Genomic DNA, 24907 nt, shown 5'->3' on the forward strand with positions numbered 1-24907 from the left:
AGTTTTACGAGTAAAATGATACTATTTTTGTGGCATAACTCTGATGGTTTGTATGGGAAAAAATTAAAAATGTCAAATAATGCTAAACATTTGAACAGTTTTGATCCTCACTGTATATAATTATTATTATTGCTCGAACATTCTAACAATGACTATTATTAAAACTGAGTGTAGAACGAATATTATGCTGTGAAGTTCAATATACTAGTTTTATATGAATAACCTCTTTATTATGTAATAAATGATGGTTTATTTCTACTAACTTAGTTATAAGAACGACTACAATCATAACAAAATACAATTTGTTATATTTTTATCTTCTTATTACTCATCATCCTTATCCACAAAATATATAAATACTCTTACATTATTTTGTATAACTTATAACTAACAACAATACTTGTATTGATTTTAACTTTTAATAAAACTTATTGACAAGTCTCAACGTACTTCTTCTGTCTTATTTTCTTTTTATTTTATTTCTTTTATTTAATTCCTTAAACCTACCTAAACCACAACAGTGCCGTCCATAGGAACGTCTTCTCTTTCGGTGTCATCAGTAATCATACCGTCCGATGGTGGTGTTGATTGTTGTTGAGGGGAATCAAAGATATTGTTTAGTTGTGTATTACGGTCGGTCTTGAGTGAGTCAAATTTTTGTTTAGAAATCCATTGTTTGTCAAGGAAAAAGCGGGCAACAGCGAATTTAACTGGTGTACAAATATGGTCAAGTGCACGTTCCAGACGGGTTTGTTGGAGGTCTGACGCTATGACGTCTCTTTCATTAGTTGTAAGAGTGGAGTACTTGGGATCTGCAAGGATCTTACCACTGGAGGGGTTAAAATCTGCTTTGATTGTAATGTTATGGTGGCGTAGAAGGTCTGTAAATTCAGTTTCGTAATCATTATGGATAAGAATGGCAACTGTATTACGAGCGGGATAATGAATGTCGAGTAATCGAGCATTATTAACACCAAGTTTTCGAAAGGTAGTGTGTAAGGTGCCAACAGGAATTCGGGCTTTTGTTGGGATGTAGAGGAACTTGAAACCTTGGTTCAATGATGGTGGTTGAAAGAAGCGGGCGGCTGCAGCTTCTCGTTGGAGACGGCGTTGTTCACGTTGTTGAAGTCAAGGTTGTCTAAGTGCTTGTACTTTCTCTTTGTTGTTCCAAGGAGCATTTGGGAATTTAGTAAGCTGGGTTTGGGATTCCTGGAGGGTGGGAAACTCCGATATTGTTGTAACGGCGGGCATGTAAGTCTTGGATTTCACTACGTGCTTGAGAGAGTTCTGCAGTCAACTGCTCGACAGTTTGGCATAACTGCTTGATAAGTTCAAATTGGCTGTTGCTGGCAGTAGTAGATTCCAATTCGGGTGGCATAATCTCCACGTTGGAGGTCGTTAGAGACAATGGTTGTTGATTTTGTGCAGCAGAACGGACTATAGGGTACATTTCAAAAGCTTTTACAGCTTTGTGACAGGAGGTGCATGAAAATTGAGGCTGGAAGGGTTCTTTATTTGAAGACCCATTTCTATAGAAAGTAGTGGTTTTGAAACATGCAGGACATGTTAATTGTTTTCGAAATGTCGAAAAGTTAATGTCGAGTTCAGACAACCGTTCCTCAGTGAGGGCAGGGTCTGCATTTTTATTGTGGGCTCCTCGAAGGGATCCCATCACACTCGTCAAAGGTTTTATTGTCGAACTGTAGTTTTATTTGAATAATAGAAGTCTTAGTAACGCTTGCCAAATATGGTAAAAATTTATCACAAGTGTTGGAAAGCGGAAAAAGGTCTAAAAATAAATATACAGTGTCTCACAAAATTGTCCCAACGTTTTGCACTTTTCTCTTTAACTAACTGACTCGTTCTTCTTTTGTAATCATGCTAGAAAGATATCGAAGATATCATTCGATAGCCTAAGTAATTCTCTATCAAACCATTACCAAAAATAGTAATATAATTTTAAAACTCAGCATAGACGTAAAATATTAAATAAAAAATTGAATATGCATTCGAGACAGTTTTGTGGCCGTAAGTTAATTTTATTTAATTTAAACATTGAACAACTAATAATCAGTCCAACGACCTTTTGCCTTTATAACAGCTTTGCAACGGCCGGGAATAGAGTCTATAACCTTTAAATAATCTTCTTTGGTGATCTTATTGTACCATACATCCGTGATTCTTTCAAAAAGCTCACGAATACCCTTAGGTGGTGTCTCATACTCATTAAGTTTTCTTTTTGTTAGAGCCCATATATGTTCAATAGGATTAAGGTCTGGAGACTGTGATGGCCAATCAAGAGCTTCGTATTCCTGGCTTTTCAAATATTCTTTGACGGGAATTGACCTATGTTTTGAATCATTATCATGCTGGAAGACGATTTGGTCTCTCCTTAATCCTGCTTGCTTGCACACCATTTCAATATATTTCCCTAACTCGTCTTGAAGGATTTCCTTATAAAGCTCTCCGTCCATAGTAGAGTCTATTTTGCACATCCAGCCAACTCCGACACAGATAATACAACTCAAATCATGATTGAACCACCTCCATGTTTATAATTCTGCTTAATATGACGTATTTGAAGACTTTCATTGTCCTTTATCCCAGCCCAGACACGCCCATCGGAGTTAAAACGATTAATTTTAGTCTCGTCAGACCAAATAACCCTTCTCCAATCATCGACTGTGTAGTCTTTATACTTCTTTGCCCATCTAAGTCGTTCTTTAATATTTGTGGGACTAAGTGCAGGTTTCGCTTCCTTCTCTATAGAACCCAAACCGAGTGATTTTAAAGCGCGACGAACTGTCTCAGATAAGACTGACTTGCCTAACTCCAATTTAATTGAATTTCCGACTTGCACAACGTTTTCTAAACATCCTCTAGTTATCTTATGAACACAGTAGTGCTTGTCCCTTTCTGTGAGCTTACCTGGTCGTCCCCCATTTGACAAGCTGCGCCCAGATAAATATGTTTTTCCGATGCGACACACGGAACTCTGACTCACGCCGATCTGCTCAGCCATTTGACGCACAGCACAGAAAGTCCGCTGTTGAGCTTGGCAATAATGTCATTTCTTTGGTTTTCACTTATGGAGCGCATACTAACTATATGGCCTCAAGATTTAGTCCCCAAAATTATAGAATATTCTAGAACTTACCTTAATTATACTGTGGAAGGTACAAAGAAATAATACGATGGCTATTATATGCTAGGCTAAAGTTACTGCCAAATTGTGGGACAGATTTTATTTTTATAGGTACGGCCACAAAACTGTCTCGAATGCATATTCAATTTTTTATTTAATATTTTACGTCTATGCTGAGTTTTAAAATTATATTACTATTTTTGGTAATGGTTTGATAGAGAATTACTTAGGCTATCGAATGATATCTTCGATATCTTTCTAGCATGATTACAAAAGAAGAACGAGTCAGTTAGTTAAAGAGAAAAGTGCAAAACGTTGGGACAATTTTGTGAGACACTGTATATGAGTTATTTAGGGTATTTTTATTTTCGAGTAAACGAATAGTAACCGTAAAAAAGACAATAGTTTTGTCGTAGAGGCGGAATACTTGAATATTGGGACCACATGCTCAACAAACGGTGTTTACTCATTGTTTGGTACAAGCAAGCATTGATTTTTTTTTTCGCAATTGGAGACATAATCTGTCAGAATAAATCTGATTAACTTAATCATTGTTTTTTCTTCATCATTCAAGTTGGGGTCATATCCATGGTTCCACACATATTTTGGTAAATCATCTAAATCTTGATCGAGTGATTTTTTCAAGAAAGCTACTACATTTGGAAGTGTCATAATACAATGATTTGATGCTTGTTCTTCCATATTTAAGGTATATTCGTCTACTGTCTCTTGTGAGATATTGCTATATGTTTCATCATCTATTTTGACAACATATACTGCTTTTAAAAGTTCGATATCTGATGGTGATACCCGAGGTTGATGTCTTGGTTTAGAAGGTGCCAATGCAGGAAAAAAAAATGTATCTCTTCTTGCCTTTTTCAATCAATACATTATCCTAAAAATAAGGGAAGAGTAAATACAATATTCATATTTATGTGGCACGAGTTTCTATTCTTTTACTACATATACAAAAAAAAAAAGTTAGCTGTTGAAAAGGTTTTCAAACACATAGTATATAGATTTCACCCTCTTCAGCTTTTCGTTTATTATTATTTCCCTAATTACAAGGTTAATCAACTGTGACTGATCAAAACAATAACTTGTATACTTACATTTCCTTGATTAACAATGTTAGTAACAGACGCGATTTTTCCAAAGTTATTTAACACATTTGATGATTCTCCATTATTGCCATGTTGTTGTGATTGATTTTGTTGCGGTGGTGGTGAGTTTTCTTTACTTGACATAATTTTTAGCATAGCATAGTTTCTAATTCATCGATAATACGTCCAGCTGCATTTCCATATGATTTTCTAATAGTACCCACTTTATTCACTTCTCTCTTCAATTTGTTAAATGTTTCAGAGATTGATTCATCTTGATTACTACAATATAGCTGAAGTAAATCGATTGTATTCCACTTGTTGGGAGCAGTTTGACTTAAGTAATCTTTTGGATTTTTTATACGTTTGTTATTAGGAGACATGATATTTTGGAAAATAAAAAGGTGCTATTACTTAAAGCTTGAAATTAGTGGTACATTTTTTGAAAATAAATTGGAATACTCAGCCAATTAAATTAAGACAAAGTTCAAACTTAATTTGGAACACTCTTCGAACTTGATTTGGAACACACTGTGAACTTAAGTCTGAACGCTTTTGAAATTTGTATGGAACAATTTATTTAAAAAGAGACTTTGTTTAAGCAGTCCTCAAAATGGTTTTTAGGGTGTTGAGTAATGTTGACAAGATGAGATAAAGGGACAGCATTACATGCTTCAGTTATTCTTTGTGCGAGTGTTTCAGACTCTATAAGCTGATTATGCTTTGTTTGGAGTTCAAAGATAAGGAAAGAGGAAAAAAGAAAAGACAAGTCTGTCAAAACTTCGTATAGTTTTATTGGGTTAATTCCCATATACAGTCGTCGGACTTTGAAAAATAGAATTTCCTTTTATTGTAATACTACTAGTAGTGAAAACCTACAGCTAAAATATGTTGGATTGTCCAGTCTATTAGGAACGAAGTAGAGTACAATCTACCGTTTAGAATTAATAGGCAAAATAAAAGAAGATTTAAGCCGATAGTAAAGGATTCAGACGTGAGAAGAAGTCAAAATTATGCATAATTTGTGAAAATAGAAGACATCGGCATAATTAGTTGACAACATGAGAAAATCAAGAAGACAACACTTACGCATCTTTACTATAATCACGATTTTCCCTGTTGTCACATAAACTTTATTTTGTAGCAAATTTAATATAAATATCGAAAAATTATTGATTTTGAATAAAGATAACCATTAAATATTATAAAAACTTAATTATATTATTTGCTATTTTTACTTAATACTATCTGAAGTTTTACTCTTTCGTACCTCAAGAAGTCAAGAAACGACAAAGTCAGTATTTTTTTCACTAGTAATATATTAGAGAGCCATTCCCATAAAAGAAAATTGTATTTTTCAGAGTCCGACGGCGGTATATGGGGAATTAACCAAAAAGAAAAGAAAATAATCCTTTATTATAATAATTTAGGTAATATTCGCGTACTCCAAAATATTTTGAGTGACGTAACGGTGACGTCATAAAATTTTTCTGGGGAGCAAAAAAAAATACGTGCAAATAGGCGCAGTTCTTTTGGCTGTTCTTATCAAAATATCAGACCATGAATCAAGAAGCTATTACTTACACTGAAAACAATTTGGAGTTGTTTAACGGAGTCAAATTCTTGAAGGAGCTAAACCTACAAAATATTAAGGTTGCTAAGGATATATTCAAAAAAGCTATCAATGCAATCGCGGACAGAAATAGGAGACAAAGGAAAAATGCCTAGCTTATCAAATGGGCAAGAAATGTTCGAAAGTGCAAACACAAGGTAAATAAAACATTTTTATACACACTGATACTCCTCAATACTTAACTCTTTTTTATTGTATAATAAGTACTTCAACTCAACAGAAACAAAGTTGTATATGTACAAGGTGACCCGCAAGTCGATACTCGCTTCCCAAAAGCTCCTACGTGCTCAGGAAGAGGAAGAGTTTTATGAAGAGTTGTTTGAGATCGGGGCATAAGAAGAAAGAGGCGACGAGGAGGGAGAACATAACGAGGAGAGCGAACAAGATGAAGTAGGAGAAGAGAAGTTAGACAATTATGTTTTTGATAAGAAAAAATTTAGATCAAGCTTCTTGGCCATGAAGCTGGAAAGTAAATGGTACCTCTCAACCGGAAAATGTATTGAAGACGAGCTATTTGCATTCGGAATGCAATGCCACCATGATCACCCTTCCCATTCATTCATAATTGTTATAAGAGATAGCAACTACAAGACAAATGAAGTATTTTCTTCAGCTGAAATCGACGAGATCAAAGCTTTTGAAGAGAAGAAACTACCCATAATGCCTGTTGTGATTGTAGTAGCCTTTATAATTAAGTTAATAGAAATAAACCATCATTTATTACATAATAAAGAGGTTGTTCAAATAAAACTAATATATTGCGCTTCACAGCATAATATTCATTCTACTCTCAGTTTTGATAATAGTCATTGTTTGAGTATTCGAGCATTCAAAATAATTATATACATTATATTATGTAATAATAATAATTTAATAGGATTATGATTGTTATATTGAATTACGATTATTGATACAAGTCGTACATATTATATATACATCCATAACGTTGTATATTGTTATAGAGGGAAGATACACTGTAAATTAATATTAACGCGTTGCTTATCCCAAAGACAATAATCGTGTATATTTTTAATATCAGCAACAGCTCAGGCAGAAATCTGCATACTGCATGCAGAGTTATTCGGAGACAAAATTTGTGCATATTCGTGCATATTTGTGCATAAAGGCTTTATTATAGCAGGATTCACTTATCTAAATCACACTCCAATCAATATGACTTACCTCATAAAAACATATAAATAGCACTCGTCATTTTTCCATATTTTTTTTTCTTGGTACAATTTTTGTATTATTTTTCTCAATAAAAACTACTCGAAGTTTTCACAGACTTGTCTTTTGTCTTTTTCTCTTCATTTAACTTTTTGCTATCAAAACAATGCCTACAGAGCTGCGTGACTATATCAACTCCTTCAACAAGAACATCATCCAAGAGTTGAGAAGCCAAATCTTTCAATCTCAAGAGTTTGATCAAGAATATAGCCACAAAGATTCCCATGATTACGATTGGGTCCGATTTACTATTTGTGCTTTACTAAGAGAGTACGGGTCTGGCAGCTTGGAGGAGGAGCATAGCGAAGCTTGGTATATGGCCCATGTCTGGCATTTTATTGATACAGTGTTCAACGGTGAAGACAAAATCACTGTTTTGAGGTAAACTCATGGAGCGACGAATTTCTAATTATATTTTGATACTAACTTTCTTGTGATATTAGAGGGGAAACCAGCAGTAGCAGCTCCAGCAAAAGAAAGAATAAAGATAGATCAATCGCAGCAGTAGAACCACTAGAAAGAAAGAAGATAGGAAAAAAATGCGATATGATCTTTGCCAAGAAATCCTGCAGTCATGACGAAGTAGAAGAATATGGTGCCTCGGAGGCTGGAAAAGCACATGATGGAGACCAGGCTACAAAACGTCTTGAAGAGGGCTATGTTAAGCTGCCTGTTGTGATTGTAGTAGCCTTTATAATCAAGTTAATAGAAATAAACCATCATTTATTACATAATAAAGAGGTTATTCAAATAAAACTAATATATCGCGCTTCACAGCATAATATTCATTCTACTCTGTTGATAAGACAAAGATAACAAAAGAATAAGACAGAATAAATCTGTGAAAACTTTGTATAAAACTTTTATTCTCAATAAAAATTAAAATTAAAAAATAAAGCTTTTTTTCCAAAACTAAAACTGAATTTTCCAAAGATGAGTGCAAAATGGATCCTTATTTATATCTTGTGGAGAACGGGTTACTTCGCGACAGGAACAGAGTGAAGATATCTTGAAAGAAGAATATTTTCCCATAGAATAATTAAAATTATTGTGTTAGAGCTCTAGTCTTTGCCCTGACTGAGAATTAATCTCAGTTAACTCTAATAAATATTAAATTATTGGTGCTTGATCTAGCCGGTTATTTTTCTTGAAACAAAATAATGAAATCTCGTTTGTTCATACTTGTGAATGATATAGGAAAGACACTTTTGATATATATAGATTTATATTCTAACCAGCTTCTTTATATTATATTCATTCCTCAATGTACTACTTAAATGAATTTCATTATATTATATAGTGTATTGAATTAGAATAGAGTTCTCATAGATAGTATACGATTATATTTATAAATTAGTATTTTAGACAATATTAAATAATAATGCATCTATATAACTAATAGGTATAATCTATAATTCATATATCTTTATCATTAATAACTCCTTACACTATGTATTTCTTATCATTATTTCGTAGAGTTAGTATTTATTATAACATTATTTTTCTCATCACAAGAATGTCTTATAAACTGAAATCAAATAATATTGTATGCATAAAGTGTATAACTAATAACTATAATATCATTCGGTTCTTCATGACTCTGATTTGTACATTATAAGATATTATGTAATACATCATTATATACACAACATACTCTCAGTTTTGATAATAGTCATTGTTTGAGTATTCGAGCATTAAAAATAATTATATACATTATATTATGTAATAATAATAATTCAATAGGATTATGACTGTTATATTCAATTACATAATTATTTATAAGTCATACATATTATATATAGAAAGCTATAAAGATAAATATTGTTATGTAATAATATCTTATAGGATAATAATAATAGTAGCATATAAATAATTGGTATTGCTATAGCTGATATATTCACTGTGAATTAATATTGACACGTCGCTTACCCCAGAAATAATAATTTAATATTTTTAGTAACAGCGACAGCTCAGGCAGAAAAGAATAAAAATAGATCTTATTGTAGGCAGAATTATTCGGAGAAAATATTTATGACTAATGCTTTATTATAGCAATATTTGCTTATCCAAATCAAAGTTCTATTAATATCACTTACCTTGCAAAAACATATAAATAACCCTTTACATTTTCACATAATTTTTCCTTGTACAATTTTTGTATTATTTTTTTTCAATAAAAAACTACACGAAGTTTTCAAAGACTTGTCTTTTGTCTTTTTCTCTTTCTTTAACTTTTTGCTTATCAAAACAGCTACCACTACCTCGATACAGTCAGCGGATGACACTGCTATCTTACCTCTACACTCAATGGGTACCCGACCCCATTACGACTGGTCCCCTTCAGAGGGTCTTGCTGAACTGATGAACTTAAATGCTCCATTGAACACTTCACCTTTGCTTACTGACTCCGAACGTAAGACGATCATTGAGTCTTACCCTCCCATGGCTCATTTGGATTACAAAGCACCCGCTACCATCCCAACAGCGGAGCGCCTTATGAATAAAGGCCAACGTTACGAAGACAATTCCATCAAGCAATTCCAATATTTGCTATCTGCAGTTTATCGTCCCCTTGACATTCTTAGTCATGAACTTGTCTCATCAGAAGCTGGCAATCCAAACTTGGAACGCTATTGGACCATGCTTCAGGATATCCGAAAATTGTTGTTACATCTCGGTGCATCAATGACTCAAACCCTTAATAACATTGCTCTTCGTGCGATTGATCCTTCGTTCTCCATGAAATCTACAAATGAAGTTAATTACACTCTCCCTTTGGATGCATTCCACGACACTCTGATTCAACAGACTGCGGCAAGAGAGGCCACTCAGGAAGCAACCATCAACAAACGCCAACGTCGTCGCTTCCAAAATGGTAATTCTGTCTCGAACAGCTCTTTCTCAAACGTTTCAAATCAGCAGTTTTTTCGAGCAGGTCCACCCTCGCAGCAGGGTGGTTTTCTCAACAGCACCAACAGCAACAACAACACCAACAGCAACTACTGCAACAACAACAACAACAACAGCAGCAGCAGCAGCTCTCGTCCCAACAACAGCAACAGTGACAACAACTACAACTACAACTACAGGAAGAACACCAACCCATTTCGTCAGTAACCACATCAATACTTACAGCTACAACACTCGACCCAGTAGGATGTCGTCTCAGCAAATACTATTCAAACTGGACAAAAATTCCCATCAACTCATTCGTCGACACCATAATTCAACACGGTTACAAGATTCATTTTCATACTGCTCCACCTAAAACAATAAATCCAACATCAATTCACCCTCTATCTCAAGATCAAATACCTCTGATCGATCAGACCATCCAAGAACTCTTATCCAAACAAGCAATAGAACCTGTTTCCCCAGAATCGGTTCAACAAACACCAGGGTTTTACAGCTCCATGTTTGTCATCCCCAAGAGAAATGGGGGCATTCGCCCAGTCTTCAATCTCAAGCGCCTCAACCAATACCTTCACGCTCCTCATTTCAAAATGGACACATTACGAGAAGTATCATTAATGATCCATCCAAACGATTACCTAGTCTCAATCGACTTATCGGACGCATTCCTTCACATAGGTCTCCATCCAGACTCAAGACGGTTTTTACGTCTGAAATGGAAAGGTCAAGTCTACCAGTGTCGTACAATCGCTTTTGGTTTAGCCTCAAGTCCCTATGTCTTTACCAAAGTCTGCAAGCCCATTTTAGAACACTTACGCTGTCAAGGCATCAGGATCTCTGCTTACTTGGACGACTGGCTCTTGGTAGCAGACAGCAAAGAATTAGCTCTTCAACAATCTCAAAAGGTGGTTTCTCTTCTTCAACAACTAGGTTGGCTCGTCAACTTCAAGAAGTCGGTCTTAACACCCACGCAACAACTAGAACACCTCGGCTTTGTATTGAATACCTCAAAGATGACAGCGTCTCTCCCTCTCAAGAAACTTCGCGACATCCGGCGATCGATCAAGCAAGTGTTGGACAAGCCCAATCGTCAAACTCCTCGAGTAATACACAGCTTGACGATGCGAATACAGGCAGCTACGTTTGCAATTTTTCCAGCTCGACTGTATACTCGACATCTCCTGTATTACAAGAATCAAACGGTCAAGACGGATGCCGATTGGGACAAACCTCGACCATTAGATCAAGCCAGTCTGGAGGAACTCTCATGGTGGTATCACAACCTTAAGAAATGGAATGGTCGTTCATTCCTACCGTTAACACCGACTCAAACTATTTTTGTGGATGCGAGCGATACGGGTTAGGGCTACAGTTGGAAACAGCATCGAGCTCATGGTTATTGGACTTCAATGGAGGCGGAGCAATCAATCAATTGGAGAGAGCCTAAAGCGGCCCCACCTGGCTCTCAAGACTTTTCCCATTCCGGAGAACTCTACAGTGCTGATCAAGACAGACAACACCACCAGTCTTTCATACATCAACAAACAAGGCGGGACACGTTCTCTCCCATTACTGGAACTGGCAACCGAAGTTTGGAATTGGTGCCTTCACAACAAGATAATGATTCAAGCACAACATATCAGTGGAATACACAACACTATAGCCGATATGGAATCTCGTCGAACATTTTTCAAGAATCAGTGGCAAATCCGCCCATCGATTTTCCACCAGATGAATCAACTGTTGGGCCCGTTCTCGATCGACCTCTTCGCCGACAGGACAACCAAACTGTTACCAAAGTACGTGTCTTGGCTTCCCGATCCGGACGCTATCCATACGGATGCGTTTACCATCCCATGGACGAAGTTTCCACATCCTTACATCAATCCACCTTGGAACCTCATCACTCGGGTACTCCACAAGATTATACGAGAAAAACTTCCCCGGGCCACTCTAGTTGTGCCATACTGGCCCAGCGCGATTTGGTTTCCTCTAATTCAACGTCTAGCACTAACGGATCCATGGCTCCTGCCCCCACAATCGGTGCAAACGACATCCCCCAAAACTCCACACCCACTGTTACCTCGGAATTGGATGCTCTCCGTGTGGACATTATCAGGAATAAACTAGTGCATAAACACCTCAATGCACAAGCGGTTGAGGATCTACTAGTAAGGCAGTTGGCAAACAATGGGACTAATCGGGGCTACCCTAAGAGTCAGTTACGTTTTCTGGCCTGGGCTACTAATAATGGGATTTCTTATACGGCTTACACTCCTACGGATCTAGTAAACTTTCTGGCTGACATGCGTCAAGAGCATAATCTACTGGCTTCCACTCTTAAGTCTTTACGTACAGCGGTGGCTCATCTCCATGACAACTCTAAAAGTATTAGCGAAAGTGAACTGAATAACTCTTATATAGACCATATGTCAAAGGAAGATCCTCCAGTGTCTATACACCGGCCAACTATTGATGTGTCTCCAGCTTTTGTCTATGCTCGATCTATTGCTTCCAGATCCTCTACTCCGATCCTGTTGTTGCAACAGAAATTGGCTTTTCTCCTGGCAATGGCTGCTTTTCTCCGTCCGTCTGACCTGGTTCGTATCCCCTATGCGTCGTGTTCCGTACCAGAAAATGGTCATCTTCAGTTTCAAGTGGTCGCACCGAAAGAAACTCGCAGTAAACGCCCTATTATCAAACCTTTCACGGTTCACCCACATACAGAGGATTACGAATTATGTCCCGTTCAATGCTTTAAAGCAATTCAAGATCATCCGACACTACAAGCTCGTCCAGACAATTCGACTCTCTTTGTCAAGTCCAACAATATAAAAGAATCGTTATCCGTATCGACTGTTTCTAAGTGGTTACATCGTCATTTCATCTCTTTGTGTACAAATGAACCTGGGGTCTCTATTCGATCGTTGGCATCTTCTAGGGCATTAGATTTAGGTATTTCTCGAGACAGCATTGTGGCTCTTGATAACTGGGCTTCATCAGAAACATTTGTTCGTCATTACCAGCGGAATCAAATGGCGCAAGTTGACTTCACATCGACGATTCTATCCAGTCAAGACGAATTTTTTGATGCTTCTGATTCCTTTCAAGCTCTGGATTAGCATAATAACATTTCCTATTTTGTTCCGACGGTCTCAAGAAATTCTCTGTCATGAGCTGACTTGTAATGTTATGTTTCATGATTAAACATGCGGATCATAAATTCATTTAAGAAATTCTATCCTGACTCTCTCTTGATCCGCTCCATCTAATAATATTAAAATCACTAACACTTTGTTGTCAACAATATACCTAATTCGGTCGTAACTAATACTTTTCTGATTCACATCCTATCCTCAGACCTCTTTAACAATTCTTATAAATACCCCATCAGTTTAAATTCATAAATAAAATGATTGACTTTAGAACTATTGTTCGGTCTCGTTGACTCTTTTGTCTTATTATTATTTTTATTTTCTAATATTTTTATTTGATATTTTAAAAGAAATATCACATTCTCTCGAGAAATTTCTTTCGACTGAGAATTGCTATTTAGACCTGAAGAACAAAATAGGAAATGTTATTATGCCCACCCTTCAAATTTTTATTTACTTTATTATATTTGGTCTTTCCCTCCCTTCTTTCTTATTATTTGACCGAGCTCAAATTCGATTGATAGTATAATATTAGAATTTTATTCCTTTATATATCTTTGAATTCGCTATTAAATAAAGATTCAAGAAGATTCTAGCATAATAACATTTCCTATTTTGTTCTTCAGGTCTAAATAGCAAGTGCGACATCATTTTGGCAAATACTGTACAATCCTTGTCCGTTTTTTAAGTAATATAGACGTCATAAATTCCATAAAGTGAAAACATTGAAACCATTTTTTGAGTTAGTGTATCAAAACCTGACTCGTCAATAAAAACAAAGTTTTTTGTAAAATCCATGTTGGTGCCCATCCACTCTTGCACCCACTTTAATCTCTTTTCTAAATTTTTTTCATTGTTACGAGGTCTTGGATGCAACGTGACGACTTTTAAAGAGAGATTACATTGGTCCTTCATAAACTCATTGACTCCAGACTTCTTAATATCAAACCCTTCGAAAGCTGCTGTCAAACTTTCTACAGCATCAGTTATAACAGCAGAAGAATTTTCATCAAAAAAATTAATCAAATGCCGTTTGTGTGGTTTCTGAAGCTTAAGAACAGGCCGGTTACTGCGGTTAGTCTTTTTTTCCAATTCATAGTTATCAGGGTCGCTTAGGTACTTCTGATACCAGTTATTTGCGGTGCTATGGTTCACATTAGCTCTGAAAGCCGTAGCATGAACGGATAAGCCTTTTTGAAGCCTCCAATAAAAAAACAAACCACAAGTTGTTCCATCGTGCATTTCACATTTTTGCCCTTCACTTGAGCCAGTATCTTTTACACCCTTACTGTTTACCAGCTTCTGCACTGTTATTTTCAGACATTTCGACGTCCAAAGGTTTGTTTTTCAGGTACTCCTCGAAATCTGTCAGTTTATTTAAATTGTAAGGATCGCCTTCAATCTCGAAATCCATAGCTTCAGTTCCATCCTCATTCGTAATATTGCCGGAACAGTCTTTACGTAAAAAAAAAAAAGAAGTTCATTAAGAATTATGAGAAGTAAAAATAAGAAGATAAAAATAATGTTCAGACTTAAGTTCACAGTGTGTTCCAAATCAAGTTCGAAGAGTGTTCCAAATTAAGTTCGAACTTTGTCTTAATTTAATTGGCTGAGTATTCCAATTTATTTTCAAAAAATGTACCACTAATTTCAAGCTTTAAGTAATAGCACCTTTTTATTTTCCAAAATATCATGTCTCCTAATAACAAACGTATAAAAAATCCAAAAGATTACTTAAGTCAAACTGCTCCCAACAAGTGGAATACAATCGATTTACTTCAGCTATATTGTAGTAATCAAGATGAAACAATCTCTGAAACATTTAACAAATTGAAGAGAGAAGTGAATAAAGTGGGTACTATTAGAAAATCATATGGAAATGCAGCTGGACGTATTATCAATGAATTAGAAACTATGCTATGCTAGAAATTATGTCAAGTAAAGAAAACTCACCACCACCGCAACAAAATCAATCACAACAACATGGCAATAATGGAGAATCATCAAATGTGTTAAATAACTTTGGAAAAATCGCGTCTGTTACTAACATTGTTAATCAAGGAAATGTAAGTATACAAGTTATTGTTTTGATCAGTCACAGTTGATTAACCTTGTAATTAGGGAAATAATAATAAACGAAAAGCTGAAGAGGGTGAAATCTATATACTATGTGTTTGAAAACCTTTTCAACAGCTAACTTTTTTTTTTTGTATATGTAGTAAAAGAATAGAAACTCGTGCCACATAAATATGAATATTGTATTTACTCTTCCCTTATTTTTAGGATAATGTATTGATTGAAAAAGGCAAGAAGAGATACATTTTTTTTTCCTGCATTGGCACCTTCTAAACCAAGACATCAACCTCGGGTATCACCATCAGATATCGAACTTTTAAAAGCAGTATATGTTGTCAAAATAGATGATGAAACATATAGCAATATCTCACAAGAGACAGTAGACGAATATACCTTAAATATGGAAGAACAAGCATCAAATCATTGTATTATGACACTTCCAAATGTAGTAGCTTTCTTGAAAAAATCACTCGATCAAGATTTAGATGATTTACCAAAATATGTGTGGAACCATGGATATGACCCCAACTTGAATGATGAAGAAAAAACAATGATTAAGTTAATCAGATTTATTTTGACAGATTATGTCTCCAATTGCGAAAAAAAAAATCAATGCTTGCTTGTACCAAACAATGAGTAAACACCGTTTGTCGAGCATGTGGTCCCAATATTCAAGTATTCCGCCTCTACGACAAAACTATTGTCTTTTTTACGGTTACTATTGTTTTTATTCGAAAATAAAAATACCCTAAATAACTCATATACGTTTATATTATAGGTGCGAAAAGGGTCTTGAATACTCTAAAATACTTGCTATCTGTATGCCCAATGATGCAACAAAAAAAATAATGGATGGAATTGGAATTGCATCTACAGATGGAATGGAAGAAGTACTGGTTGAATCATCTGGGTATGGAAATCATTAACAACCTATTACACGATCTATTCTAATCTCTGTTTTTAATATAATATGACGTAGTGAATCAGACAATGGCCATACTATTGAAGATTCGATAAAATTAATGGAATGTGCTGCCATATGCTTAAAACAAGAAATGAATAAGTATGGAGAGGCATCGTTTGAAACGATGCTAAAGCGTAAAATGCTTTGCCTCCAAATCAATGAAAATAAAATCACCCTGTTATCTATGAAAGTTTTAAGAGATGGAAAATGGGCATGCGTAACCGAGCGTTCGGCGGTCGTGCCTAGAAAGTGAGAAGACAAAAGATATTGGTTGCCAGTCATGGAATTAATCATGAAGTTGAAGGTATATTAATAAAAAAACATTGTTTATACACTAAATGAAATTTGAATTAATTTATTTTCCATTTAAATTCAGGTGTCATTGGAGAATCAAAACAAGGTTATCAATGACTTGATTGATGAAAACATCGGTTGGAAGAGCGTTCCCCACGAACAAAGGATAAAAAATCAAACCATTGAATACTAAGTTAATAATAAAGTTCTTTTCTAAAAAAAAACAAAAAAAAAAGTTTATTTTTGCCTTTACTGCATTGATGAAATAGCTGTTAAATAATTCAAACAGGATGGATAAATTTTTTTTCAAACAAATTGTGATTTTTTATCATGAATGTTGAATATTATACATACCCGTACCAAGGAAAAGATGTTTTCGTGTAGAAACTGTTATGGCTGGACATTTGAAAAGCCTTATAATGAATTTACTTCAAAAAGTCAATTCTTGCCTTAGAATATTTAAACTTCAAAAACAATTGAAAATGGCCCCAATGTAAAAGAAAATATTTGTAATTTAATTCCAGAGGTGTACAGTCTAAGAAAATAGGTTGAGTCGCTCTCTCTTGACCCAATCTATTTTCTTCAACTGTAATTAGTGAAATACTTACTGACTCTTTACAATATTATTATAGATGTAACATATATTTAGTAGATAACCGACGATGATAAAGCAAAACAGACAAAAGTTTTCAACTTTATGGCAAATGATTTATCTCATATTTATGCTTTACCATGAATTCCACGATTAGTGTAATATATACATAAACGCTGTTGCATTACCATATCTTCTAATTGCTCTGTTTCTTTAGGAAAACAACATAAATCGTCAATATCATCCTATACATGAATCATAATTAGATAAAAGAAGTCTTTGAAGAACATAACAAAGATGTATATGAAGATAATGACGATGAAGAGGAGAAGGAGCGACTTTCATCCGTCTTATCTGTTGATCATCATCCACATAGAACAACCAAGTATTATTTTGTACATGAGTAACCTATAGAAATAATGGAGGAATAGGCAGAGCCATAGTAATGAAATAACCGTGAAATGAAAAAGCATTATCGAATTCGTTTTTACGAGGTAAAATGAACAAAATAAAGAATCATATCTCAGCAACATACAATATACCATAATCGATATAGATCAATACAACACGTCTAGACTATGATTTTTTTTAGATATTTTTGTATTTTACTCCTTTCTAAATGTTTTTTATACCGAGTCCGTGATTCTTGGATTGGCTGTCAAAAAAACTCTCTTGTGCAGACTAAAAATTCTATTTTTTTTTTGTCCCAAAAATTCTATTTTCAAATACAAAATACTGTAATTAGCCTATATCGAAATACGTGAGATTATAATTTATATTCTATCAACCCTTTGATTTATATGTATTTATTTTAAATAACTTTATCATTTTATATTTCTTCATTTCAAGGCATATATTGACTAATTGCTCGACACTTAACTATGCAGGCTTACTTTAGGTGTAAGCAAATGATCTATGACATGCTGATATATTATTTTTAAGCATTTTTCTTTTTATGACCTTTTGACAGATTAAACATAATAATTGAGTAATACACCTAAGCTATTTAGATATTCAACAAAATATCTCACATGACATGTTATATCATTTACTTTGCGGGAAAAAAAAATAACTGCATGATTCATGCTGTGACTTCATTGGTCCAAGTATGATTCTTATCTTCCCCTTTTCTTTTTTCCTTTACATTTAAAAATAAAACATGAATGAATTATCTAAACAGCCGTTACAGTCAAAGAGAATTGAGCTTATTATTATACCAGGAAGAAGCTTAGGACCTTTTCGAATAGGTAAATATATATAAATCTATATAAATATTCATACATGAATACACAAGTTAATTTAAATGACTTCTCTCATTTGCATAATTTATAGGTTCTTCATTATGGGACATAATCAACTTCCTATCTGACAAAACACAGTTTTTTCCTTCTGTTGAACTTAAATATAGCCAAGAAGTAAGAAAAAAAATACTAACTAGTTTACTGATCGAGTAATTTATTAATCATTTTATTAGGAGCCTTTGGAATATGATCTTATAGTTTCATTACCAGCTAACGGACTTAATTTAAGATTTGATGGATCACTTCAAAGATTGAAGTCAATTGAGTGTTATGATCCAAATAAAGTGAAGCTTGTTTATCAAAATAATGATGTGAGGTAAAGTGGAAATTTTATTATTCTTCTCTATTTTTAACCTATGCTTTAAACAGTTCAAGTAGGACAATACCAACATTTTTATTAATTTATAAATCATTTGGACCCACTTATCCCGGTGAATTTGACTCCAAACAAAGTATTTACACATTAAAATACCCAGTAAGCTATATTTTGATAAATGAGAATAGATACTAACAAAATAGCCATCTTATTTTTATTTTATTTTATTTTTTTGTTTAACTTCTTTAAGGGCTTATCATTTACGTTTCCTATACCCATGAAACATCAAAACTTATATAAATCATCTGTCGATCTTCCTCTAGAGTTTCCTGATGGCACTACACCTATTGCTTCAAAGATTATGCTTTACAGTTGGCAACAAGATACTCCTTTATCAAAAATTATAGCAGAATCCAATACAAAAAAAGGTCAAAAACGAGAGATAGAAAATGCAATAGTAAAACCAACAATAGGAATTACATTGTTATTTCCAACCTATATCGTTAATACAGCTACAGATACCAATGCATCAGATGATATCAGCTATCAAACTATCTCTATAGGTTTGAACACAACTACAGTTCAGGATATACTTGCAGATCTAGGCAAGCCAACAAGAGTATTTTATAAGGAAGAGGATAAGATGAAGATTCATTCGGTAACTAATAAGCATGTAAGTCCGTCACAAGATTCTAATAAATCAACACCTGATAGCATGAGAGAAGAAGATAAAAGCAGAGGTATAATAGAAATAATCAATTATAAAGTGTTATTTTCCTGTATATGTTTACTTTTTTTTTATTATTTAATCTACAGATCCATTATTCATACAGCCAACAGACTATTTCTTTAACTATTTTCATTTGGGGATTGATATTCTAATTGATGGTGGACTACATAAATGTAAGAAGATTATTCTTCATGGAAATATACCTGGTCATTATGATTTTCAAAGGTAAAATATATTCAAAAGACTTTTATGTGTCATACTAATGTATATTATTAGATATAAAAGATGTCCATTTCAAATTATATTTCCTAAAGATAAAAGTAAAAAATTAACCATGTTTTATTAAACAAATTACATAATAATTGACAATCAAAAAATTAGATAAAAAACCAGATAATGAATCTTTATTAGTAGACATAGAAGAGGATAATGAAAATATAATAATGGCAAATATGAAGGTAATTATTTAAATAAAACTAGGTATACTGTATTTAATATTAAGCCTGATGTAAATATGTATACATGTATATATATGTGTATGTAGATTAAAGCAATGCAAGATCTTATACCTTGGGATAAATCAGAAAATCAACAAAAACCTGTGATTTTAACAAGAGGTTCAAGTGAACAAAACCCATTTGGTTCCACTCATTTAACAGGTTATGATGAAGGCATAGCAATGGAGGTGATGAAAAACGGATATGTACCAACAATTATTTTATTTTAATAATATAATTAATAAAACTTTATATTTTTAATACTATATACAATGTAGAAGTAAATATAAATACATATAAATATTTATATATCTATACAGATGTGTTTGTGTGTTAAATAAATTTTGGAGAGTTTGAACAGATTGCAAATAAAAGACCAGCTACTAGTCCAGCACAAGGTAATGTAATAAACCAAGAAAAGAAACACCAACATAATGCCTTCCAGTTAACCGCCTTATAACCTTTAGTATTACATAAACCAATAGCAGCTGAAGCGCCTGTAATACAATGTGTTGTAGAGACTGGCAAGCCAATCTGAGAACAAGTGAGTACGGTTAAAGCTGCTGATAATTCTGCACAGAAGCCTCTTGAAGGTGTAAAGTACGTAATGTTATTACCCATAGTACGCATTACACGATAACCCAATAAAGTTAAACCGAGATCAATACCAACGCCACCATAAACTAAGATCCAAATAGGAATAGGGGTTTTACCAGATACATCTATACGTGCTGTACTCCAAACCTCATAGATGGAAGAAATAGGCCCTATTGCATTAGATACATCATTTGAACCATGTGCAAAGGACGCCATACAAGCTGTAATGACTTGAAGGAAACGGAATAGATATTCAGCATCATCTTCGAAAAGTTCTGTATGAGCATGGACATTTTGAAGTTTTTTATTATCAAGGTTACGAACATCTTGTTTAATACCGTTAAGGGCTAGTTTCAAGAATTTGGACTTTAATTTTGAAGCATTGTATATAAACCAGTTTTGTTGTTTATTTGGTTGTTGAACATCTTCATCTTGAATCACTTCAGTTTCACCGTTGCCGTCATGATCCTTGATTTTTTCGATATTTGATGTTTGAGCTATAAGTTCAATATCTTGGTCAACCTCAGTATCGGCGGGCTCTTCAATCATAGGTCTTGTCTTTAAAAATGGAGTAACAAATATATGATACCATTTGAGATCTTCTTTACCCTTGATTCGACGTACAGCCCAAGGACAAAGGAAAAACTGACAAAAGAGGGCACAGACAACAGCTACAATTAAAGCAATACCTACGATCAAACCAATATGCATTTTATCTGCACCACCACCAGGAGCTTTAAAGATAATGTAAAATGATTCAATACCAGCTGTGAAAAAGAAGTAAATAGGTACTAAACGAATACCCCACTTGAAGCTATCAACACGACGTAAAATTGCATATTTAGTAATCGAATAGATGACAGCAGCTACACAACCAGCAGCAACAGGACTAATAAACCATGAAGCAATAATTTGAGCAACGCCATCCCATCCCCAAGTGATAGAATTGAAACCAAAGGCAGAGATACCAGTACCAATGACAGCACCAACAACTGAATGTGTTGAACTAACTGGCCATCCAAACCTAGTAGCAGTGAGGACCCAAGTAGCAGAACCTACAATAGCACAAAGCATGGCCAGCATAAGCATCTCAGGCTGATCAACATAGTAAGACACAGACAGAATCCCGCCTTTAATTGTCTCTGCAGTTGCTGCACCTAATAAGACAGCACCACCAAATTCTGTAAAACATGCAACAATACAAGCTTGAGCTAATGTTAAGGAACCTGCTGAGACTGACGTAGCAAATGAGTTTGCAACATCATTTGCACCGATACCAAATGCATCTATAAAGGCGACGACCATACCCACTGCAAAAATCCAGGTATAATCATGTATTTCCATTTTATAAATGAATATTTAATATTAAAAAATATTAATTACTAGTAAAATAAATAATAATAATAAAATGAAAAAAATGTTCTGTAACTTAATTTATTTTTCTGCTTCTCTTTTATATAAATATGCATTAGATTAATTAACATAGTTTCTTCGTATAGTTTTTTTTTTTTCCTTGGCTCTAAACCAATCAATATTACTTATGAGACGCACGCTAATCAATGCAGTTTGTAGAAAGGGGATTAAGAATCTTAAAGATTTATCTATAAAATAAAAAAGAATAAATGGAAAATCTAAATTTCTAACCTTTATCTAAAATCAGAGATAAAAAAAAAAGTATATACAGATATAAAAGTTGAAATAACTGAAACAACTTTGAAAGCTTATAGTCAGAAAATAAAGAAAAATATCTGAAAATGACTAAAGCCAGGCAATTGCTCCTGTATTAATACACGTAAGGTAATTCAATTTACCATATCCAGTGAAGTATTTTATTTTTTTTTAGAACATTGGCAGGAAATTTGATTAGCTACCGATTATTTTTCTAAATTTTGAAACTGAATAAAGTTGATATCAATGCTGTTTATAATTAAAAATTATGTATAATAATTTTATTTTAGTTTTATTTTTAAAAAGAAAAAAGAAAAAAGGAAGAAAAAAAAAAAGAAAAAGAAAAAAGGAAGAAAAAAAAAAAGAAAAAAAAAAAGAAAAAATAGAAAAAATAGAAAAAAAAGAAAAGAAAAAAATCCTCACATATACAAAACGATGATGAATGATAGGAAGGAGTGTATAACATAAAATAAACCCAATTTCCCTTTCTTTTTATTATCATCTCCCTTGCATGCCACACACACACACGTGCCTTTTTCAATAATATACATTACCTGTTGTCTTGCTCCTTCCTACATTTTAGAGTATAATTTCATCGTTGTATGCATCATCGCGACGCAGGCATTATCCTGGTCCGCTAAATGAGGGTATAAATTCTCAGCCATTAATTTTAACAATCCCTAAGTTTTAGGAATTAAAAAAAAAAGTGGGCACCCCTTGATGCTTTCAATGATGAAATAAACTATCCACCCTTTAGGATCTAATTTATTGTCTAAGAAAAAAAAAACCTGTCTAAATAAAGCAATCTATAAAATAAAAATTAATACAATAAATATTTATAAATATTTATATATTCCTTTATGTACCTAATTACTTGCATCTTAATTATCCTTTTGCTCCAAATACATATTCCATCTCTTCTAATGTCTTGCCTTTTGTTTCTGGAATAAAACAACATCCTATAAAGCAAATACAGCAACAACTACCAAAAAAGAAATAAACACCAGATACAGTATGTGCTAAAAAGAGAGGCACACAATAGGTAATCAAAATTGAAAATCCCCAATTTAATGCATAAGTGAGTGCTAAACCTTTTGCTCGGGTACGCATATTAAAGACTTCAGCAGGATAAACATAGGATACAGTTCCCCAGCTAAACTGATAGGTTCCCATGAAGATATATAAAAAGGCAATGATAGCGTTGCGAGCATAAACATTGGTCACCATTACTACATAGCTCTCTACATCCACCTTTATATAAACTTGAAAGAGAGCACCAACAATAAACATACTAATACCCATAATGCTAGCACCAATCAAAAAAACGGGCTTGCGACCAACACGATCAATAAACCACTGGAGTGAAACGAAAGCCATTAGTAACGATAAAATACCCGTACCACCGGTGGCTGCAATTGAGGTTGAGGCGTCACTTAGGCCAGCATTTTGAATTATCTGTGGAGCGTAGTAACCGATAGCTGCATAGCCCGTGAAGGAAGTCGAGATAGATATGAAAAATGAAATTAAAGTACGTTTAAGATTAGTTCCAACAAAAAGTTCTACATATCTAACGTCCCCTAAGGTATGTTCAAATTCTATTTCTTGAACAATTTCGTTATATTCACGTGAGACAATGACATGTTTTGGATCTGTCACTTCATGCAGCTCCATCAAAACCTCTAAGCCTTCATCGTAACGGCCTTTATCGATTAGCCAACGAGGACTGAAAGGCATTTGTGTCATAATTCCTGTAAATATGATACAAACAATTATATGTAAAAGCCAGGGACCTCGCCATGACCAGTTTGTTGTTACATAGCTTGTACCAAACGTTACAAAATAACCGGTAACCTGACCTAGTGATGCCATTAATGTGAAAAAACTGATTAAACGACCACGAATGTCAGCAGGAGCAATCTCTGAATGATATAATGGTATAGCGCTATTCATTAAACCTGATCCAAAACCACCGATCAATCTTCCAGCTAATAAGAGGCCAAAATTGACGCCGATAATCTCGAGAAGAATACCAATACAAAAAATAGCAGAAGCGGCAATAATTGAATATTTTCGACTAAACCGATCTATAACACAAAATAATTAATATGTAAATAAAAACAAGGTTTACATATACAAATACATATATGTATATATATTATAATATTTGCAATAATAGTTACCACACAAAAAACCAGCAATAAATGCTCCTAAAGCTGCTGTCATAAGGTATAGTGCTAGCAAAAGACCTTGCAAATAAGTCATATTTTCCTCAGTAAAGAAATATGCTTGGAAAGTAGGCATAGCCAATATACCACTAATGGCACCAGTATCATAACCACAAATAAATCCACCCATAGCAGCAACTAATGCAGATATATAAATTGCCTTACGGAATTTTTTGGGTTCCTCCAGTATAGTAATACTGTTCTCCTCCATGTCTACTTTTTGGTCTGATACCTGGAATTTTGAACTCATAATAAGGAATGAGAAGCAAAAAAAAAATTTTATTATATTTTTTTTTTTACAATATTTTATTGTTTAGTTGAACCAATAATAAGCAAACATTTATTAGTATTCCGATATTTCAACAACATCCGCCTATCTTTCTTCAATCTTAATAGATTTAAAAATAAGATCATTGTTGATAAATACTATACTTAAGAGCACTATTAGAGCACCATTAGAGCATTATT

The 24907-nt window shown here is 34.0% G+C and overlaps 9 protein-coding genes across 9 annotated transcripts; 4 read left to right on the forward strand and 5 right to left on the reverse strand.

The window, feature by feature from the left end:
* Positions 1–367: 367 nt before the first annotated feature.
* Positions 368–1672, reverse strand: BX663DRAFT_529099 (uncharacterized protein; the record flags this gene model as incomplete). The annotated part of the gene is made up of 3 exons (XM_051530217.1): positions 368–387; positions 570–1094; positions 1243–1672. The coding sequence occupies 3 exons, from the start codon at positions 1670–1672 to the stop codon at positions 368–370; spliced, it is 975 nt and encodes a 324-aa protein (XP_051386258.1).
* A 1935-nt stretch (positions 1673–3607) lies between these two features.
* Positions 3608–4631, reverse strand: BX663DRAFT_483036 (uncharacterized protein; the record flags this gene model as incomplete). The annotated part of the gene is made up of 3 exons (XM_051524466.1): positions 3608–4018; positions 4258–4379; positions 4433–4631. The coding sequence occupies 3 exons, from the start codon at positions 4629–4631 to the stop codon at positions 3608–3610; spliced, it is 732 nt and encodes a 243-aa protein (XP_051386259.1).
* A 2507-nt stretch (positions 4632–7138) lies between these two features.
* BX663DRAFT_540089 (uncharacterized protein) lies at positions 7139–8222 on the forward strand. The gene is made up of 3 exons (XM_051530739.1): positions 7139–7492; positions 7555–7812; positions 8010–8222. Exons 1-3 carry the CDS (start codon positions 7218–7220, stop codon positions 8122–8124), a joined length of 648 nt encoding a protein of 215 aa, XP_051386260.1. The 5' UTR covers positions 7139–7217; the 3' UTR covers positions 8125–8222.
* Positions 8223–13863: 5641 nt separating this feature from the next.
* BX663DRAFT_428181 (uncharacterized protein) lies at positions 13864–14421 on the reverse strand (the record flags this gene model as incomplete). The annotated part of the gene is made up of 1 exon (XM_051522667.1): positions 13864–14421. The coding sequence occupies one exon, from the start codon at positions 14419–14421 to the stop codon at positions 13864–13866; it is 558 nt and encodes a 185-aa protein (XP_051386261.1).
* Positions 14422–15371: 950 nt separating this feature from the next.
* Positions 15372–16175, forward strand: BX663DRAFT_577079 (uncharacterized protein). The gene is made up of 3 exons (XM_051532169.1): positions 15372–15388; positions 15463–15969; positions 16034–16175. The coding sequence occupies exon 2, from the start codon at positions 15656–15658 to the stop codon at positions 15893–15895; it is 240 nt and encodes a 79-aa protein (XP_051386262.1). The 5' UTR covers positions 15372–15388; positions 15463–15655; the 3' UTR covers positions 15896–15969; positions 16034–16175.
* BX663DRAFT_427228 (uncharacterized protein) lies at positions 16077–16472 on the forward strand (the record flags this gene model as incomplete). Its single annotated transcript, XM_051522604.1, has 2 exons — positions 16077–16165; positions 16235–16472. 2 exons carry the CDS (start codon positions 16077–16079, stop codon positions 16470–16472), a joined length of 327 nt encoding a protein of 108 aa, XP_051386263.1.
* A 1758-nt stretch (positions 16473–18230) lies between these two features.
* Positions 18231–20215, forward strand: BX663DRAFT_495869 (uncharacterized protein). The gene is made up of 9 exons (XM_051525703.1): positions 18231–18352; positions 18438–18520; positions 18580–18722; positions 18776–18881; positions 18973–19462; positions 19539–19677; positions 19729–19772; positions 19867–19910; positions 19997–20215. The coding sequence occupies exons 1-9, from the start codon at positions 18265–18267 to the stop codon at positions 20177–20179; spliced, it is 1320 nt and encodes a 439-aa protein (XP_051386264.1). The 5' UTR covers positions 18231–18264; the 3' UTR covers positions 20180–20215.
* Positions 20216–20272: 57 nt separating this feature from the next.
* On the reverse strand, positions 20273–21976 carry BX663DRAFT_495881 (phosphate transporter). Its single transcript, XM_051525704.1, has one exon. It carries the CDS (start codon positions 21888–21890, stop codon positions 20283–20285), a length of 1608 nt encoding a protein of 535 aa, XP_051386265.1. The 5' UTR covers positions 21891–21976; the 3' UTR covers positions 20273–20282.
* A 1123-nt stretch (positions 21977–23099) lies between these two features.
* On the reverse strand, positions 23100–24650 carry BX663DRAFT_529102 (general substrate transporter; the record flags this gene model as incomplete). The annotated part of the gene is made up of 2 exons (XM_051530218.1): positions 23100–24298; positions 24395–24650. The coding sequence occupies 2 exons, from the start codon at positions 24648–24650 to the stop codon at positions 23100–23102; spliced, it is 1455 nt and encodes a 484-aa protein (XP_051386266.1).
* Between the last annotated feature and the right edge of the window lie 257 nt (positions 24651–24907).

The sequence above is a fragment of the Cokeromyces recurvatus genome (genome assembly GCF_025118155.1).
Source record: "Cokeromyces recurvatus strain NRRL 2243 chromosome Unknown BX663scaffold_3, whole genome shotgun sequence".
Lineage (NCBI taxonomy): Eukaryota > Fungi > Mucoromycota > Mucoromycetes > Mucorales > Mucoraceae > Cokeromyces > Cokeromyces recurvatus.

Coding starts and splice junctions, on each gene's coding strand:
- BX663DRAFT_540089 (XM_051530739.1), top strand. CDS start 7,218: ATGCCTACAGAGCTGCGTGACTATATCAACTCCTTCAACAAGAACATC. Junction 7,493..7,554: donor GACAAAATCACTGTTTTGAG/GTAAACTCATGG, acceptor TTGTGATATTAG/AGGGGAAACCAGCAGTAGCA. Junction 7,813..8,009: donor GTAGTAGCCTTTATAATCAA/GTTAATAGAAAT, acceptor TAAAAAATAAAG/CTTTTTTTCCAAAACTAAAA.
- BX663DRAFT_577079 (XM_051532169.1), top strand. CDS start 15,656: ATGGAAGAACAAGCATCAAATCATTGTATTATGACACTTCCAAATGTA.
- BX663DRAFT_495869 (XM_051525703.1), top strand. CDS start 18,265: ATGAATGAATTATCTAAACAGCCGTTACAGTCAAAGAGAATTGAGCTT. Junction 18,723..18,775: donor TATCAAAATAATGATGTGAG/GTAAAGTGGAAA, acceptor TGCTTTAAACAG/TTCAAGTAGGACAATACCAA. Junction 18,882..18,972: donor TTTACACATTAAAATACCCA/GTAAGCTATATT, acceptor AACTTCTTTAAG/GGCTTATCATTTACGTTTCC.
- BX663DRAFT_495881 (XM_051525704.1), bottom strand. CDS start 21,890: ATGGAAATACATGATTATACCTGGATTTTTGCAGTGGGTATGGTCGTC.